We start from the raw sequence: 19,448 nt of genomic DNA, 5'->3' as shown, positions 1-19,448 counted from the left end.
AATCGTCACTGCGCTGTTTCCACAGCAACACAGTCTCAATTATAATTGAGACACGGGTCAACATGAAATTTGACTTTGATTGCAAAGCATTAAATTTCGGTAGTTTAGGTCGTAATAAGATGGAAAAAGAATATATGGCATGAAAAACTTTGCTTTTGTGCTTAGAAGACTGATTGAACGAAATTTTTAAAAATCTCGGATTTTAATTTTTGATTGAAAATAAAACTATTGAAATAAAAATGTTTATTATTTTTATTAAGTTTTACTATCAAATTAGCTTACAGAAAAGTGGAAAATAACTTAAAAGTGCAGACTTTTACTTTTTCTTTTATGTTCATAGCTACTTTCTCTCAATAAACCCCAAATATAGTCGCCCATCATGTTTTCATTGTATTGGCCTTGATAGCGTTGTTCAAAATTCATGATGTCCTGATGGAAACGTTCTCCTTTCTCTTCGGAATAGACTCCCATATTGTTTTTAAATTTATCCAAATGAGCATGCAGCATATGTACTTTTAATGACATCCTGCAGCCCATGGCCTTAAAATTTGTAAGCATATCCTCAACCAACTTTTCGTAGTTTTCAGCTTTATTATTTCCTAAAAATCCAGAAACTACTGCTTTAAAACTGTTCCAACTTGCTTTTTGAGTACGATTCAGCAATGTTGGAAATTTTTCATCGGCGAAAATCTGTCTTATTTGCGGACCAACAAAAACCCTAGCTTTAACCTTTGCTTCCGATAACTTCGGAAAAAATTTTTTTAAGTATCCAAAAGCTTCTGAAGTTTCATCCAGTTTCTTAACAAATCGTTTCATCAACCCTAACTTAATGTGCAAAGGCGGCATTAACATTTTTTCCGCTTCAACAATCGGCTCAAATTTGACGTTCTGTTTTCCGACACACAATTCTGTTCTTACAGGCCATGACCGTTGAATATAGTGTTTAGAATCCGCTCTGCTATCCCACAAGCACAAATAACACGGATACTTTGTATATCCACCCTGTAGCCCCATTAAAAATCCCACCATTTTAAAATCTCCAATCAGCTCCCAGTTATACTCACGATACTTTACAGATTCAAGCAAAATTTTGACACTTTCATAATTTTCTTTAAGATGTACTGAGTGAGCAATTGGAAGAGACGGAAATTTATTCCCGTTGTGCAATATAACTGTTTTTAAACTTTTTGTAGAGCTGTCAATGAATAAACGCCATTGGCTAGGGACACAGGATATGCCAATTGCTTCAAACATACCTTTAATGTCATTACAAAAACAAAGTCCATCTTCCTTCGTGAAAAACGTTGCAAACATTTCATGCCTAGTCCGCTGATCCGTGATCTTAACATCATCAAGCAAATTCCACTGTTTTAACCGAGAGCCTAGAAGCTCTGCTTTATTTTTTGGCAAATTTAAATCTCTAATTAGATCGTTAAAATCTTCTGAAGTAATGAGATAGTGTTTTGGTTGTTCAGGTGTAGGCAAAAACTCCTTATCGGAATTACTTTTATAAGAACTAAAAGATGAGCTACTTTTCTGCGATAATTTTTTTGGTGGCTCAGGTACTGGTCGTGTCAGGTCGTGAGCAATTGGAGCAGAAGAAGATTCGAGGTCAGGATATTCAATAGGTTTTGCATTTTTACCTCTACGTCTCTTACTCGGATTCACCATACAAAAGTAGCAGTCAGTAATATGGTCTTTTGGTTCTCGCCAAATCCTTGGTATCGCAAATTTCATAGACCTTTTCTCACCTCGATACCAACCTAAAAATATAAAAATAAAAATTAATATGTCTATTATTTCGGATTCATCGCTTAATTAAATAAAAATTGCTTACCTTCCAAACACCTTTTACAATAACTACAAGCAACATGTGGAGCCCATGGCTTATCTTGATTCCGTACAGGACAGTCAAAATATGCTTCATAGGCTTCACAGAGAACGTGAGATGTCTTTAGTTCATATTTCACGTCTCGAACTTTAATAAATTGACCACATATAAAACAAAATGCATCAGCATCGTATTTGCACTTTCGTGACGACATTTTAAGTTATTCTGGGCTTGTAAATAACACCTGATGGTTGTTTATCACTCGGGTGCCATCTAGCGGCACAGTGTAAACGTTAATACCCCACTCTCACCGCGCGGTCTTTTTAAAAATATTAAAATCAATTAAAATTTATGAAAAAATTAAAAAATGAGTATTATTATTATAACTATCACAAAAGCAAACTTTATACCGAAAAAAGGTATTTTCTTTTCGTTTTTGTGCATAACTAACTGGAAAATAATAGTATAAACTTTAGGACAAAGAACGAAAATTTTTTTGTAGAGTCGTGACTGATAATTATCAGTCAACGCAAGATGAACTGGACGACATTCCACCTGTCACTGAAGAAGAATTGTTGGAGGCCTGTAATCGGGTAGGAAATAATAAAGCGCCGGGATTAAACGGAATCTCTAATATAGCCTTGAAAACCATCATAAAGGCAGCACCAACATTATTTCTAGACGCTTACAACGCATGCCTCAAGGAGGGGACTTTTCCTTGTAAGTGGAAACAGCAACGGTTAGTACTTTTACCTAAAGGAAAGAAACCGCCAGAAGAACCGTCATCTTACCGACCACTCTGCATGCTAGATACGGCGGGTAAGATATTTGAGCGTATCATCCATCAGCGAATAGATGCAGTAGTCGACCCACTCTTGGCAGACAACCAGTATGGATTCCGGAAAGGACGATCAACCCTGGACGCGATCAACCTGGTTGTTAATACGGCTAAAGAGGCAATCGCAGGAACTAGATGGAAGGGTGGAACGAAGAAGTACTGCCTGGTGGCTGCCTTGGACATCAAAAATGCTTTCAATTCCGCTAATTGGGACTGCATCATGCAAGCTCTCGACGAGAAGAACGTGCCAACATATCTTCGCAGACTAGTGATTAGCTATTTTACAGATAGAGTGCTGAAATACGATACAAAGAATGGTCCGAAAAAGTATGATATAACCGGTGGTGTGCCACAGGGCTCTGTTCTTGGTCCACTTCTGTGGAATATCATGTATGATGGGCTCCTGAGACTGAAGCTTCCAAGATGTGTCAAACTGGTAGCGTATGCGGATGATGTTGCCGCAGTGATCATCGCCAAACACCTCGACGAGATTCAACATCTGTTTGACATCACTTTTGAGAAGATCAACCAGTGGATGGATACAGTGAATCTACAACTGGCCAAGCAGAAGACTGAAGCAGTGCTTATTACCAGCCGAAAAGAAGTTGAAACAATTAAGCTAAAAGTCGGTGACCGAGAAATCACATCACAACCTCTTATACGATATCTGGGAGTGATGCTTGATGCCCGACTCAACTTCAAGCAGCAAGTGGAACACGTCTGTACGAAAGCGTCAGTAGTGAGAGCTAGTCTCGTACGGTTGATGCCGAACGTCGGAGGCCCAAAGCAGAGCAGGAGGCTACTATTGTCATCAGTAGTCACATCGGTGCTCACCTACGGAATATCCATTTGGGCTGACGCACTAGAGGTGCAAGATTCATGGAGAAAAGCTGGACCAATATATCGTATGAGTGCCCTCCGAGTTGCAAGCGCCTTTCGAACAATATCAGAGAAAGCAGTGTGTGTCATTTCCGGAACTTTGCTGCTCAGAGTCTTAGCTGAGGAAAGACGGAACCTTTATCAACGAAAGAGGACAACCACACAAAGTGCCGAGGAACTCAGAGCTGAGAACGGCAGAACAGCATCGCAAGATGGCAATCGCAGTGGGACGCCGCGACAACAGGGAGATGGACACACCGTCTCATACCGAAGATCGACGTTTGGCTAAACCGAAGTCATGGCGAGGTCAATTACTATCTGACGCAGTTGTTGTTAGGACACGGATGTTTTCGGACGTATCTTCACCGCTTCAAGCATGATGATTCACCGGAGTGCCCGTCCTGCCCAGGAATCAATGAAGACGCGGAGCACGTTTTCTTTGAGTGCCCACGATTTTACCCACAGCGAGATGAGCTGGAGATGATCCTAAAGAAGAAAATCCAACCAGAGACAATAGTAAAAGCAATGTTGTCATCAAGAGCCTCCTGGAACGCTATCAGCACATTTGCAACAAAAGTCCTTATAGACGTTTCCATCGAAAGTCCTTATTGCGTTCCATCGAAAGAAGAAGAGCAAATGACAACAACTAGCAGAAAGGTAAAATAACACCTTAGCTACCAGAAGAAAGAGCAGTAGCTAGATCCTCCCCTCACGAAGTAATGCCTAACGGCGGTTTCCATAAGGGATTATGGGAAAGAGGAAAATGGGTTTAGGGTTTAGTGGGTAGGGGCGCTAGCGTCGAGTTTTAGTATGACACTGCGTCGAGTCGCCACATATCCAGGCCAAACAACTATGCCTAGAATCCGTAAAAAGGATTCCCCTTAAAAAAAACACACACACACACACACACGAGAGCTGAGAAACGCTCCCCCAATCAAGATCTACATTTGAGCGAGTATAAGCAGGCCAAAAAGAACCTAAACCAGGCAATCAGAGCAAGCAAAGCGAAACTGTGGCAAGAGATCTGTAACGACCTTGATAAAGATATCTGCCCGCCACGGGAGAAGAAACACTACACTAAAAACAGCGAAGTAACACCCTTTACAACTAAGGAACTACAAGACGCGGCCAAGTCACTCAAAACAGGAAAGGCACCCGGCCCTGATGGCATCCCTGAATCGGTGATCAAGACTGTATCCCTGGAATACTCAGACATACTCCTGAACACCTACAACGCATGCTTGGCAACTGGCACGTTTCCCGCGGTCTGGAAGCGGCAGAGATTGGTTCTGCTAGATAAAGGCAAAGGTGGCCCTATAACACCATCGTCGTTCAGACCAGTTTGCATGCTGGACATTGCTGGGAAATTGCTCGAAAAGCTTATATAGGGAAGACTACGAAACGACATCGATTGTGCTAGAGGCTTTGCTGCAAACCAACATGGCTTCCAGAAAGGACGTTCAACAGTCGGCGCGATCCAGACAGTCGTAGGGACAGCGAGAGAAGCATGGACTGGTAGCCTCAAAGCTCGTAAAGTATGCATTCTCCTCACGCTAGATGTCAAAAACGCATTTAACAGCGCGAATTGGGGAGATATCCTAGACGCTCTGGAACACAAATTTGACGCAAAGCCAGAGAATTTGGCACTAATCGACAACTACCTTGAAGAAAGAAAGCTAATAGCGGAAACTACAGAAGGACCACAAGAATACGCCATAACGGCTGGCGTGCCGCAAGGCTCAATAATGGGGCCCGATTTATAGAACGCCGACTATGACGAGCTTCTTAAGATTCTGTTACCAAAGCAAGTAGAGCTAACGGGCTTTGCAGACGACGTTGCGGCCACGATAATAGTAGACAGCGTAGAGGGGGCCGAACTACTAGTTCGGGAAATCATTGATGCCGTCGAGACTTGGCTCGATAAACACCACCTGAAACTCGCCAAGCACAAAACCAAGATGGTCGTTCTGACTCGTCAAAAATGGTTCCCAAAACCATTCGCTGTGGACATGGGAGAAATAACACTAACGTCAACAAGGGCCCTGCGCTATCTGGGGGTAATGATAGACGAGAAACTATCTTTTCGCGAACACCTCGATAATGCATGCCAGAAAGCCAGCAAGACGGTGTCTAGCCTAGCAAGAATTATGACCAACACCATGGCACCAAAAACAAAAAAGAGAAGAGTTCTTCTAGAAGCAGTCCACTCGGTACTGCTTTATGGAGCTGAGATATGGACAGAAATATTAAAGCAGAAGACCTACCGGCGAAAGATAGCAGCAGTACAGCGGCGAGGCACTCTCAGGGTTGCCTGCGCCTACCGCACAGTTTCCGAAGCGGCTGTATTGGTCATTGCAGGAGCCACGCCCATCGACCTATTAGCGTTCTAGAGAGTTAAACTCTATGACGCTAAAGATAGTGACGAAAAAATGAAGGACGCAAGAACAAGGATAAAGGCGGAAACGCAGCAAGAGTGGCAGGACCGATGGACATCGGGAGAGACGGGCAAATGAACAGCGTGCCTGATCCCAAACATCAACGTCTGGCTTTCTCGAAAGCACGGGGACACGGACTTCTTCCTGACCCAGCTATTGACGGGACATGGGCAGTTCAATGCCTATCTTTTCAAGATGGGTTTGCACAGCACACCAACGTGCAAACACTGCCCAGACATAATTGACAATGCCGAGCACACGTTTTTCGAGTGTGATCGGTGGAAGGACGACAGAATCAGCACCGAAGAAACAATAGACACAACGCTCTCCCTTTAGAGCTTGGTAACCTGCATGATCACAAAAGAAGAAAACTGGTCAGCTGTCGCAGCCTACGCGCAGTGCCTTTTAAACGAAAAAATCGCAGAAAGGGATTAGAAACCAGTAGTAACAAGAAGTAGGTATCGTGAGACACAACATGGACTGGATCGAAGTAATGCTAACGCAGTCCCGATCCAGTCTTCCCTGTAACATCTATGGGGAAAGGAGAGAGGAGGATGTTTAGTCGGTATTGTTGCAAAATAATATTGACTTCTGAGTCCGACAAACCCAGGCACCAACACCTAGTCCTGGCACCAACACCAAGTCCTGGCATACGTAAATGTATTTTACCTCCTCTTTAAAAAAAAAAAAAAAAAAAAAAACAAAACACAAACACACAGACAGTATCACGGGAATGGCCAGGAAAGCTTTCTAGGACCTCGAAACGTGGAGATTCGATGAAAACTCGATTTTCGTAAAACGGGGTTAAAACAATAACTTCCCAATTTTTGAAAATCTTCAATTTTCTTAGCGGGAAGTCAAAAATTAGGAAAACGGTTGACCCTAAAGACCATCCCTGCAACTTCCCTCTCATTTTGTACTTAAGTGCACAAACCTACATTTATTACGTTTTTAAGCTCTTCGAGCTCAAAAAAATAATTTTCGTATCATTTTTTGCTCTTCGAACTCAAAAATCTGCTAGAAGTTGAATAAAACACTATTTTTCGATTTTTAAACCGCAATAACTTTTGAATGAATCAACCGATTTTTACGTTATTGATGGTATTTAACGCAGTTTTTGAAGCCTTATAAAGAACTTTTAAGTTCAAGTTGATCGAACAAGGAATTTTAAAGTAATTCCCAAAAAACGATTTTTTCGATTTTCTTCGTTAACGATAACTCACGAACGAATTAACCGATTTTGACCGGGCTGGCGGCAATCGACGTGTTTTTCTGATGTTAAGAGCTGATTAGTTTCTGAAATTGATCGGTCAAGCCGTTTAAAAGTGATTCCAAAAAAACCACATTTGAAAAAAATTTTTTTTGAAGTCAACTTTTTTTCAATTTTTTTTTGATAATCAACGGACTAAGTATTTTGCATACATTTTATTTTTGCTGATCACATAACTGATGAATTTTTGTTATTACGGGATCGCGGGAATGTAACAGATTAAAATTAATACATTTTCTAAACACGAGATGTGGAAAACAAATTTGGCTACTCATTTTCAGAGATTTCGTAAATCCAAAAATTATTATTCATTTTTGGAGAAAGCCACGGGAATGTTATAGTGATTGCACATTGAAAGTTACAATGGATATTCGCTAGAACTATGACATGGATAAAAGGTACAGGCCAATCTGATAGAATTTTGAATCTGTGCAAGTCAAAACAATACTCCAATTGAATCTCAAGTCTAGATCTCAAAATACAATTCTATAAAGTGCCCAGCGGAGCGGGCGGGTAACAGCTAGTCACATATAAATTGTATTGTTGAGCTCGAAAATCTCAAAAACGTCATAAGTACAATTTTAATCGCCTAGATATGGAATTAGCGGGAGGTTACGGGGATGGCCTTCAGGGTCAACCGTTTTCCTAATTTTTTATAATGTATTTTAAATAGTGATTTTTAATATATTGCACCGAGAGTTAGCAGTTTAAACAGCTTGAAATAAGGCTGAACCCTTTTGACTCGGGTTTTTAATTTGTTTGGCCATGAGGTAGCAGTTTGAGCAGCTTTGAGTAATGCTGTATCTTTTCGACAGAATTATATGATTTACTGTGACATGCCAAAGTCGAATTCTCGTGAAGGTTTGCACAAGACTAGCAATTTTTACCTGTCATAATTATCTGCAGCAAAACTCCTAGGTGGAAATCGACGTTAGCAACTATTGAACTTGAGATACGTGGATACAACATGTGCATGATTCATACATAAGAGTTATAAATGACGATTCTGTTTTTCAGTTATGTATAATATAATTCAGTTTTGTGATTTGTTACACACGTGTTAGACGTAGGTTTAGTATTGAATCAATTACTTACTGTGATTGAATGAAGGGTGGAAGTAGCTGCTTTGATCGACATCATTAGATATTCTTTCAGACTTGTCGATTTCGTTGAGGTTTGATTGATATTTTTTTTCTGAAATAAAAAAAATATATATATTAGGGTGTGCCAAAATGTAACTTCCGTGGAGAACCTTTTAAAATTGGAATTTTGAGTTCCGCTTTTAACAGTGGCTGCGTTCGGGCATTTCCTGAGATATTTTGGTGTGAGACGATGTATTTTATTTTCATAGAATTTTTTAACAGAAGCTTAGTTTAGGCATTTCCGGTGAAAATTCAAAATTTGGCCGGAAGTACTTAATTAAATCTCCTGTTAAAAAATTCTATGAAAATCAAATACATCGTCTCACACCAAAATATCTCAGGAAATGCCCAAACGCAGCCCCTGTTAAAAGCGGAACTCAAAATTCCAATTTTAAAAGGTTCTCCACGGAAGTTAAATTTTGGCATACCCTAATATATATATATATATATATATATATATATATATATATATATATATACCAGCCGTGAATACCTGTTTCGATGGGTCATTTTTAATAGTAGAGTCATGTGGGGCAAATGTGCGCAGCGGGTAAGAGTGCGCAATCCCATGTATTCGGGACTTAAATGAATGGGTTTGCGTACTCTTACCCACTGCGCACACTTGCCCCACATGACCCTACAGTTATTTGTTGACATTAGAATTTTTTGGGATGTTTTAGAAGTTACTAAATTAAGAAGTTATGTTTTAGAAGTTACTATTTTTGACCGATAAAAATGTTGACATACATTTTAAAGCTTTCTAGTTTACTCGGAGTTATTCTAGATCACTCTAGAATTTTCTAGAACGTTCTCATTCGATCAGAATCTAAACGTAGATTTTAGAACTTCCCAGATCATTTTAGAATCTTCTAGAACATTCTCAATCGATCAGAATCTAAACGTTGATTTTAGAACTTCCTATATCGTTCTAGAATTTTCCAGATCATTCTAGACATTTTTGGATCATTCTAGAATTTTCTAGAACATTCTCAATCGATTAGAATCTAAACGTAGATTTTAGAACTACCTATATCATTCTGGAATTTCCCAGATCATTCTAGACATTTTTGGATCATTCTAGAATTTTCTAGAACATTCTTATTTGATCAGAATCTAAACGTAAATTTTAGAACTTCCTATATCATTCTGGAATTTTCCAGTGTTACGTTCTGGAATTTTCCGAACTTTCTTAATTTTTACCAGACCGGCCGCTTTAGGTGATCGATAGATCCCAGGTGGGCCGCACAGATGATCTCTGTTACCATGATTTTTATAAATGAGATTATTTTTAATTTTTACTGATAGGAACAGGGTGGAACAGCCAATCAGCTCTCGCCCCTATAGAAATATTAGGAAATAGGGTGGAAAGCTAAGAAGCGCTCGCCCTTATTAGAAATAATTAGTTAAGATTAACATTATAATATAAATATTTAATGATAAGAACAAAGTTAGATAGAAGCCGGTGGACAAGGTCCGAGCTCGAAGAGCTCTCCCGGTTGACTGACTTAGTTAATTATTTAATTATACAAATGATCTGTAGCAGCCATTGTTTGGCTCAGATTACACTTTGGGAACGTCGTCGAGGCCCGGATCCCATGCTGACGCGGGTATATTATCGTTTCGCGGGCCGCGATGACTTCTTATCCTACATTATAAAATAGATGAAAGTCTTGAAGTTAGTCAAAGGTCGAAACTCGCAAAAAACGGGCCACGATTCATTATTGGTTAAAATTTAGGCGCGCGCGTAGCGCGCTATTCACATTTCTAGTCGTCTAAAATTTCCGTTGCTTCATTGCTAATTCAACAACGAAGCAACGGATCTTCTTTGGAATATAATTCCGAGAAGATCATTTATTAAAATTAAAATAAATTATCGATTCACAATTCAAATTTTTTGCCAGAACGTCACACCCAGATCATTCTAGACATTTCTGGATCATTCTAGAATTTTTCAGAACATTCTCATTCGATCAGAATCTAAACGTAGATTTTTGAACTTTTCCATATTATTTTAGAACTTCCTAGCTCATTCAAGAATTTTCTAGAACATTCTCGATCGATCAGAACATTGGTATATGGGTGATACTCTGTAAGGACGTCTTAAATCTGTACGAAATTGTCCGACCAAATTGTTTTTGATTTTATTAGAAAAAAAATTAGCAAGGGCTACAAAACTATCAGCTTAATCATAACAAATAAACAGCCGAATTAATTTTTGATTTTTCGATATTCGTGTATCTTTTGCCATATAACATGACAGTGGACTGCTTGCAGGGGGACTGTTTTTTTTCATCAAATTGAGAAAAATCAAGCAAACTATTTCAATGCACTTAACTTTTCAAGTTATCAATGAATGTTAACATTAATTAGAATAATATTAAGACTTATGGATCCAATTTTATAAATAAATTATAAATAAAAATAGCTGCCAGGGGACTGAGTTTTGAAGTGGCCCAGGCTCATATTTCCAGCTCAAACGGTGCTTTGACACTAAATAAAATGGCGATAAAGCGCTAACAGCCCTATGGTTATTACCTCAAGGCTAGTTAGATCCTTATAAACCTTACAAAAGGTAAAATAACACGCTGGATTTTTTTTTGCTCTGAACGTCTGGCAGGGGACTAATCTTAAAATGCCTGGGACAAACTTTGGTTTAATGAATTTAAGGGGTATTCTAGACTAGAATTTTGAAAAAAATGAAAAATTTTTTTTTTCATAATTCGATAGTTTAGATATTCAAAAATATCTCCCTGAAAGGATTTTTCAAAATTCAAATTACTTTCAAAGTTACAGCCGTTTTAGTGTCGTGGCAACTAGACCGGGTTGAGCGGACGACTGCAACAATAGACTACGGGCGGTCCGGGCTACCTGAGTATGAATAGCTTTCTTTCTTTCTTGTCATATACTTTTAGTTTACTATATCAATAGTCTGAAGGTCATTGTAACGTATTAGACAAGAATCTATACTCAATTTGTTTTTAGTTTGAGTTAGTTCCATGTAAACCTCGAAGCTGTGACGAAGTATAAGTAAGTGAGAAGTTACGCGTGCATTCTTGTGATATTCTTTTAAAATCAAAGTGAATATTTGCTGATTCTTCTAATATGGATAGAAAAGGTTCGAGGAAAAGTCCTCATCGTCCAGGCAAACCAAGAAAACGGAAGTTCAGCGGTAATCAACATACTTTGGAAGAAGATTTATCTTTTACTAGTGCATCAGCTGCAAAGTTGATGAGTTCAAATGACGATGAAATTCTCATTGACTATAATTTTGGTTATTGTATATTGGAATTCTGTTCTGTTTTTTCATCTCTTGCACTAATGATAATATGTGCTACATGTAAGCAAAAAATGTCATTTTCTCGGACAGCTGCACGAGGACTAGGATTTAAAATTGGAGTATAATGTGGCTGCAAAGATACACGTTATATTCAGTCATGCCCATTTGTAAATAAAGCATTTGAAATAAATCGTCGGATCGTTACTGCTATGAGGCTCATCGGAGTTGGGAGAGAAGGTGTCAATATATTCTGTAGTATTATGGATATTGGACACGGTTTGGCTATTGGTACATACGATAATTGTCTTGATAATTTACATTTGGCTGCGTCAACTATTTATAACTTGATAATTTCTAAAGCAGTGAAAGAAGAGAATGAATTAATTACAGCCTCAGATTCGAATGCGGACCCTACACATTATACAGTTTCCGGCGATGGAACGTGGAAGAAGAGAGGGTTCAATTCACTTTTTGGAGTCACTACACTTGCAGGTAAATACAGTAAGAAAGTTATAGACACAGTCGTAAAGTCCAGTTTTTTCCAAGGGTGCAATTATTGGAAGAATGAAAAAAAAAGACGACATCAGTGCTTATGAAGACTAGTATAACGAACACGAAGATTCTTGCTCAATAAATCATCAAGGAAGTGCTGGGAAGATGGAAGTTGACGCAGTGGTGGAAATGTTTAGTAGATCCGAAGAAAAGCATGAAGTAAAATATGTGAAGTATATCGGAGATGGCGACTCAAAGACTTTTAAAGTAATTCTTAATATAGATCCTTACAAAAGTAACCCTGCTGTTATTAAAAAAGAATGTGTTAGACACATCCAAAAACATATGGGATCACGTCTCCGGAAGGCGAAAAAAGAAAATAGTGGAATTGGTGGTAAGGGTGCTGGTAAATTGACTGATAAAGTAATCACTCAGTTGTCTGCATACTACGGATTAGCTATCCGTCGTCATCCTGAATCCGTTGAAGATATGAAACGAGAAATATGGGCCACGTACTTGCATAAAATTTCAACTGATAAGGAGCCTCAGCACATGAATTGCTCTCCTGGACCAGAAAGCTGGTGCAAGTGGCAGAAAGCAGCGGCCGAAGGAACTGAGGATGACTTTCACCATGAAAATCCACCTCTAACTGATAAGGTTTTAAAAGTTATGAAACCTATTTACGAATGCTTATCAGATGATTCTTTATTAGAACGTTGCTTGGGCAGCGAAACTCAAAATAACAACGAGTCACTTAACTCTTTAATATGGACATTTGCACCCAAACATATCCATGCTGGGTCCCAGACAATTGAGATTGCTAATTGTTTAGCAGTTTACATTTTCAATGAAGGCTTTTATCCTATTTTACAAATAATGAGTCTAATGGGAATAAAAATAGGTCTGGAATCCCATGGGTTTGCTGTTAGGCGCAACGCAGTAAGGATTGAACGGTCTGAGGTTCGAGCTTCAGATGTTTCAAAAGAGGAAAGAACTGCTCGTTATACAGAGAGAAATGCTGAAAACAGTCAATATGAAGTAGAGGAAGGCCCAATGTATGAAGCTGGAATGGCTGATTGAGAGAATGTAAGTTATACGTACTATTTTATCAGTTACGCTGCCTGAAGCTGAACGTTAAATTTTAAACGCGTTTTTCTCGAAACTACTTTTTTCGATACGGTGATGCAGATATCTTAGGTTCTAATCAGCCGATTTACTTGAAATTTAGCATGAATATTCTTCAATTATCTCGTTTTCGCACTAACCAATAAAAATTTAAAATTTCAAATTTGTAATATTTTTAAAAAATTGGAGGAAGTTGAAAAATGAGTAAAAAAATCGACTTCTATTTTTAAACAGCCGCCATTTTGTAAAAAAAATTTTTTTTCAAGTTTTGTTGGTTTGTGCGACAATGACATTTGTACTAATCAATAATTTAACATTATTTTTTTTTCAGATGGATACAAAGGGAGAAATCCTTTTCAGGAGGACACGGCCTTTTTTTTTCTCTACTTCAAGGACTTATATCTTTTTGAAAATTTATTTTTTTTTTTAAATGTATTTTTTTTTATTATTGAAATATCATTAAACAGATGATAAAAAATTTTATAGTAAAAATATTAACTGCTTCTTTTATATTAATTGCCAAAAAACGCTCGAAATTCAGACCTCTAGACTAGAATACCCCCTTAATGAAACAAATTAATTTTCGGTTCTTTTTATTGAAGTAGATTGTTAGTTAACTTATTAAGTTTATAAACATTATGGACCAAATTATATATTATTGACAAATAACTTAAAATTTAATCTTAAAGTTTTAATTTTGGGAATAAGACAGCCCAGGGGACTGATATTTCGGTGGTTTACGAATTTATAGCAAAGAAACCAAAATTTATTTCATTTTAGTTTTCAATGCTCCAAATAGAAATGTTTTTTTACTTTCGTAATAATTTTTTTTTATTAACAAAATAACAATTTTTCTAATAAAAAAATGCCTGGGACAGCAAAAAACATCCTGACAGAGAATCACCCATATATATTAAAGCTTTCTAGAACATTCCGGAAATTCCAGAACAATCCAGACCATTTTCTGATAAATGGTTTAGTTAACATGTTTTAACCCCCGTATCTTTTACACCCTTATAGTTATTGACTTGCAAGTTGCAAGACCACCATAGTGCACGATGGGAGCCTTGTACCTATTGCCACATACAAACCTTATTCGTCTGCGATGCGTAGTTTTGACTGCAAAGTGAAATATAGGGACACACATCTCCAATATATAAATGTATATATATATATATATATATATATATATATATATATATATATATATATATATATAAATATATATATTTATATATATATTGTGATGCCTTTTCCGGCACTGGCGTCGACAGGGCCGGATCAGGTCACCCAAAAAAATTGGCTTACCTGGTTCGTAGATTTGGTTGGGCGCCAGGAACTCAATGTTCCACAGGTCGATCTCGCGGTGGATCTTCGTGGGCGGCGGGTCGGTGTTGAAGAGATTCAAAAATCGAATCACGGCAATCGACGAACAAAGAAATCGAAATGGGACGATAGGATCGGTTAATCAGAGCAACAACAATTAAAAAAAATAATTGAGGCGTGCAATTCTAATCCAACAACGGTTTATTCAACAACAAATATATACTGTCGGCAATGTCGCATTAATAACAAAAATTATTTAACGCAAAAATAATTCTAACGCAAGACTAGTGCTAACGCAATGATTCGACATTTCAAAATAAACCAAATTCTAGAAAGAAATTCGAGTAACCAAAAATAAAAATTACAAAGCCCTTTCTTTCAAACAAAATAAATAAAATGTCGGTTCGCCAAAATGCTTCAACAATTTCCGAAACGAATAAATAATTCAACTCGCAAAATTTATTCAAAATTTCAAAACAAATAATTAATTCAATTAGCAAAATTTATTCGAATTGTCAAAACAAATAATTAATTCAATTCGCAAAATTTATTCAAAATTTCAAAACAAATAATTAATTCAATTCGCAAAATTTATTCAAAATTTCAAAACAAATAATTACTTCATCTCGCAAAATTTATTCAAATTGTCAAAACAAATAATTAATTCAATTCGCAAAATTTATTCAAATTGTCAAAACAAATAATTAATTCAATTCGCAACATTTATTCAAAATTTCAAAACAAATAATTACTTCATCTCGCAAAATTTATTCGAATTGTCAAAACAAATAATTAATTCAATTCGCAAAATTTATTCAAAATTTCAAAACAAATAATTAATTCAATTCGCACAATCTATTTACGAATTTTAAAGAAAAACAATGTTAATTCCGATCGCAAAATTTTTAATCAGGTTTCCAATCGTAAGATCTAGTAACAAATCAAAACAAAAAAAAAATTCACTATCGAAAATTAAATACAAAAAAAAATTAATCTACGCAAAGTATTCGACTTATTTCACTTGTCCTTCAAATAATTTTTAGTAATCCGATTTGTCGGGTAATTGAAGCTCGAGGTAAGTAACAGGCCAAAAAAAAAAATAATCTCGGCAAAAATGTCACACACACAAATACACACGACTCAGCGGTACCGTGCCTCAGAGTGTCGTCAAAGCTCAAAATCTCGAATGGAATTTATTTAATTCCGTGCAACTTGAGTTATATCAAAAATTTCCGAAAGGAAATTATTGTCCACGGATTAAACCGTGACAATTACGACGAAATTCGCGGTGATGACACCCTGGGGCTAAAATTTAGCGATCAGACTCACCCCGCAGCTTCCGTAAACGTTCCAGGCGATGTTGGCTAGGTGATCGAAGCTGGCGGCAAAGCAAAACTGACGGAAAAAGCGTTGATGTCTCGGCGATGGCGTATTCGGGATCGTAGTGTCCAAAAAAAACACAACAAAAGCTCAGCGAACTTATTCGTATTCAACTCACGACAAAATACAAAAAAATCCAAAATCAAACGGCAACAGAAAGAAATAACCATCAAAATAATAACTGCTCGATGTCACAGTCACGGCGTCCAGATCAGAAGGGGCCTACAATGGCTGCTTCCTCGACAACATGTGTTCTCACTTCTGCGCACTCAAAAATCTGCGCGGCACGCAGCTCACGGCATTTTCCAGCCGGCCGTAGTCAATCGTGGTTGCGTTCCTTCCCCTGGGCGATCGATGATTGGTCGATTCACGTTTTAGTTCTTTTTCACGAGTTCAGGTGGAGCCTCAACTACTTGTGTTTTATTGCTCTCCATCGTCATTGGTCCGTTCAAATGTTCTCGTCGTTCCATCCTCGTGGCCAGATGTCGCGTTGGTCGTCGATTGCTCGTAGAAATTCGCTAATAATTCGCGGCTCGTCTGATCGCTATAGCCTAGTCTCACTCACTCATGCATTCTACAATAGTTCCCACGCATTCCTGTACTCTTTTCAAATTCGGCGCGTTTTCATGAATTATTCTTACCTCGAGCTTGTCATTCTGATCGGGAGGCCGCTTGGGGCGACACAGGCGCGTCGAATCTCAGCAATTCCTCAGCTTAGCCAACCTAATAATCTCTAATCGAGCAATTTCAAATTTATGGAAAATTTTCCATGTCACAATATATATATATATATATATATATATATATATATATATATATATAGGTAATTGAATGATAGTTACGGACAGTGTCTCGGATAGCTTAACGGTAGAGCAGTTGGCGCGACACCAAAAGATCCAGGTTTGATTCCTGGATTAATCTTAAATTAAAATAAAGATTTTTAATTGTTAGATATATTAACCCATAGACGATATGAGTGCTCATACCGACAATAATGTGGTGTAAATAAATAATAAGTAAAAATTAAAATTTAAAAAATTTAATAAATAGAAATTTAATGTAAAATTTAAAATTAGTCTAACATTAATTTGGATCGGGGATAATGGCTTTGAAATATAGAACTCTTTAATTAGTAAGAACACCGATCTTCGGAAAAAATAGTAAATTATATATATATATATATATATATATATATATATATATATATATATATATATATATATATATATATATATATATATATATATACTAGCTGACCCGGCAAACGTTGTTTTGCCATATAAATAATTTCCTAGTAATTTCTAGTGTAGAAAAAAAATAGCTTACTTATTGTAAGTATGTATGTATGTATGTTAGAATGTGTATATTGTATGTATGTAAGAATGTGGTATATGCGTGAAATAAGCATGGAGCGCTGTGAACGATGAGGGAATATAAAAATAACAAAAGGCAAACATTATTTTTAAGTTATTATAATTTATTCCTTAAAATTATTTATCATTAATTAAACAATTACGACAGTAACACTATTAAACAATATCAATCTCTTAATGCTATAGCGTGAACAATATTTTTTGTTAGTCCATCTTTAGCTAACACAAACAAACTGGATGGTTTACCCACTCGAGAGCATGCCACGTATAATTGTCCGTGTGAAAAACATGGTGTTCTCAAATCTAATCCACAAACAGACATCGTTTGACTTTGAGATTTGTTGATAGTCATTGCAAATGCCAATCTAATCGGAAACTGAATACGTTTGAATTGAATTGGCACATCTGTAGGTATAATAGGAATCCGTGGTATGAGTATATTTTCACCTCTGAACTTGCCATTTAAAATCCTGGCTTCGATCACGTTTTTCATTAATGTTTGCTCGATGTACCTGTTGTCGTTGTTGGTCATTTGTTCTTCGTCTATTGACTGTGAAACGGTGTGATTGTCGTTGTTCTAATCTTCTGAATTCATTGCGTTCAGCTCGTGTATCTTCTGGCTCTTCTTGATGCAATTGCGCCATTCTGACACGTGCATCAGTATTTTGTTGCTGGATTTGTTCTTCTGTTCTTTCGGATCTGTTATTTCGCAAGTTTCGAGCTTTACTTGTACTGCGGCTCAAATCAGCCCCTTTGCGTTTTCTTGGCATTGCTCACTGTACAAAACATACATAAATAGAATTAATGAAATTATTTAATGATGAAAAATGTTAAAAGTATAATTAGGGCCAGGATTTTTGCCGCAGTTTTGAAATGATTAGTTTTAATTTATGAAATTATAACAAAAATATAAGTTTTATGGAAAAATTTTTCAAACAAAAGTAAAAAATTAGATTTTATGAAAACATTGTCTCTTATAATTTTTTCATACAACCAATATTTCCATTGACATTTCAAAATAAAGATTCATAATGATTGATTTTTTGGAAACTATGAAAATCTTAATTGTTCAATTACATGTTTTTAATAAAATTAAATTATAATTACATTTTTATAAGATCAACAACATTTTCGATATAAATAAAAAAAAGTATACTTACAACACAAAATCCGTTGTTATTGGAAGCTCGTGTCACATGTTGAGTACTTTTGAGGTTATAAAATTACTTGATTAACTAATCGTGCAAAATACACTCAAAATTGATAATTTAATTATTATTGATAAAATAGGAATAATTAAAAGTTAATATGAGAGTTACACTGAGATAGCAAAATAATAATTGTCAACGTTACTACTACACTTGATGCATAAACAATAATGATGGCCGACAACTGTGTAGGGAGTGAGAAAGAAAGGAGACCGGCTTCGTTCTCATCCCTACTTCGTGCTGTTTACTGGGTCAGAAGTGACACCTGTAGACATCTGGCGGGGATAACTAATTAAATGACGATTGATCAGTTTTCGACCGGAGAGGAAAAATGATTAAATTACTAAAATGGCTATTAAAAAATAAGGGCTGATCGTAGAAGAGTGAAAATTGAGGATTGTATGTATTTTTGTATGTTGTATCATAAAAAAATATAAATTAAAAATTTTGTCTAAAAAATAATAAAAAAAATTTAGGGGTGGACTACCCCTAACATTTAGGGGGATGAAAAATAGATGTTGGCCGATTCTCATAGATACCGGATAAGCACAAAAAATTTCATCAAAATCGGTCAAGCCGTTTCGGAGGAGTATGGCAACGAAAACTGTGACACGAGAATTTTATATATATATATATATATATATATATATATATATATATATATATATATATATATATATATATATATATATATATATATATATATTGTGATGCCTTTTCTGTCACTGGCGTCGACAGGACCGGATCAGGTCAACAAAAATTAATTGGCCTACCTGGTTCGTAGATTTGGTTGGGCGCCAGGAACTCAATGTTCCACGTGTCGATCTCGCTGTTGATCTTCGTTGGGCGGCGGGTCGGTGTTGAAGAGATTC

At 36.8% G+C, this 19,448-nt stretch overlaps 1 protein-coding gene across 1 annotated transcript; it reads right to left on the bottom strand.

The window, feature by feature from the left end:
• Nucleotides 1–300: 300 nt before the first annotated feature.
• On the bottom strand, nucleotides 301–2,045 carry LOC123273578. The gene is made up of 3 exons (XM_044741019.1): nucleotides 1,838–2,045; nucleotides 1,257–1,763; nucleotides 301–599 (listed from the first exon to the last, which is right to left on the bottom strand). Exons 1-3 carry the CDS (start codon nucleotides 2,043–2,045, stop codon nucleotides 301–303), a joined length of 1,014 nt encoding a protein of 337 aa, XP_044596954.1.
• Between the last annotated feature and the right edge of the window lie 17,403 nt (nucleotides 2,046–19,448).

This window comes from Cotesia glomerata, unplaced genomic scaffold (assembly GCF_020080835.1).
Source record: "Cotesia glomerata isolate CgM1 unplaced genomic scaffold, MPM_Cglom_v2.3 scaffold_11, whole genome shotgun sequence".
Lineage (NCBI taxonomy): Eukaryota > Metazoa > Arthropoda > Insecta > Hymenoptera > Braconidae > Cotesia > Cotesia glomerata.
Note: the sequence above shows the minus strand (reverse complement) of the source record. Positions and strands in the feature narration are given on the sequence as shown.

Excerpts from the sequence above, each read along its gene's own strand:
- LOC123273578 (XM_044741019.1), bottom strand. The coding sequence starts at position 2,045 with ATGTCGTCACGAAAGTGCAAATACGATGCTGATGCATTTTGTTTTATA. Across the intron at positions 1,764-1,837 it reads TTGTAAAAGGTGTTTGGAAG|GTTGGTATCGAGGTGAGAAA; the intron begins GTAAGCAATTTT and ends TTATATTTTTAG. Across the intron at positions 600-1,256 it reads TTTTTGTAATGACATTAAAG|GAAATAATAAAGCTGAAAAC; the intron begins GTATGTTTGAAG and ends CTGGATTTTTAG.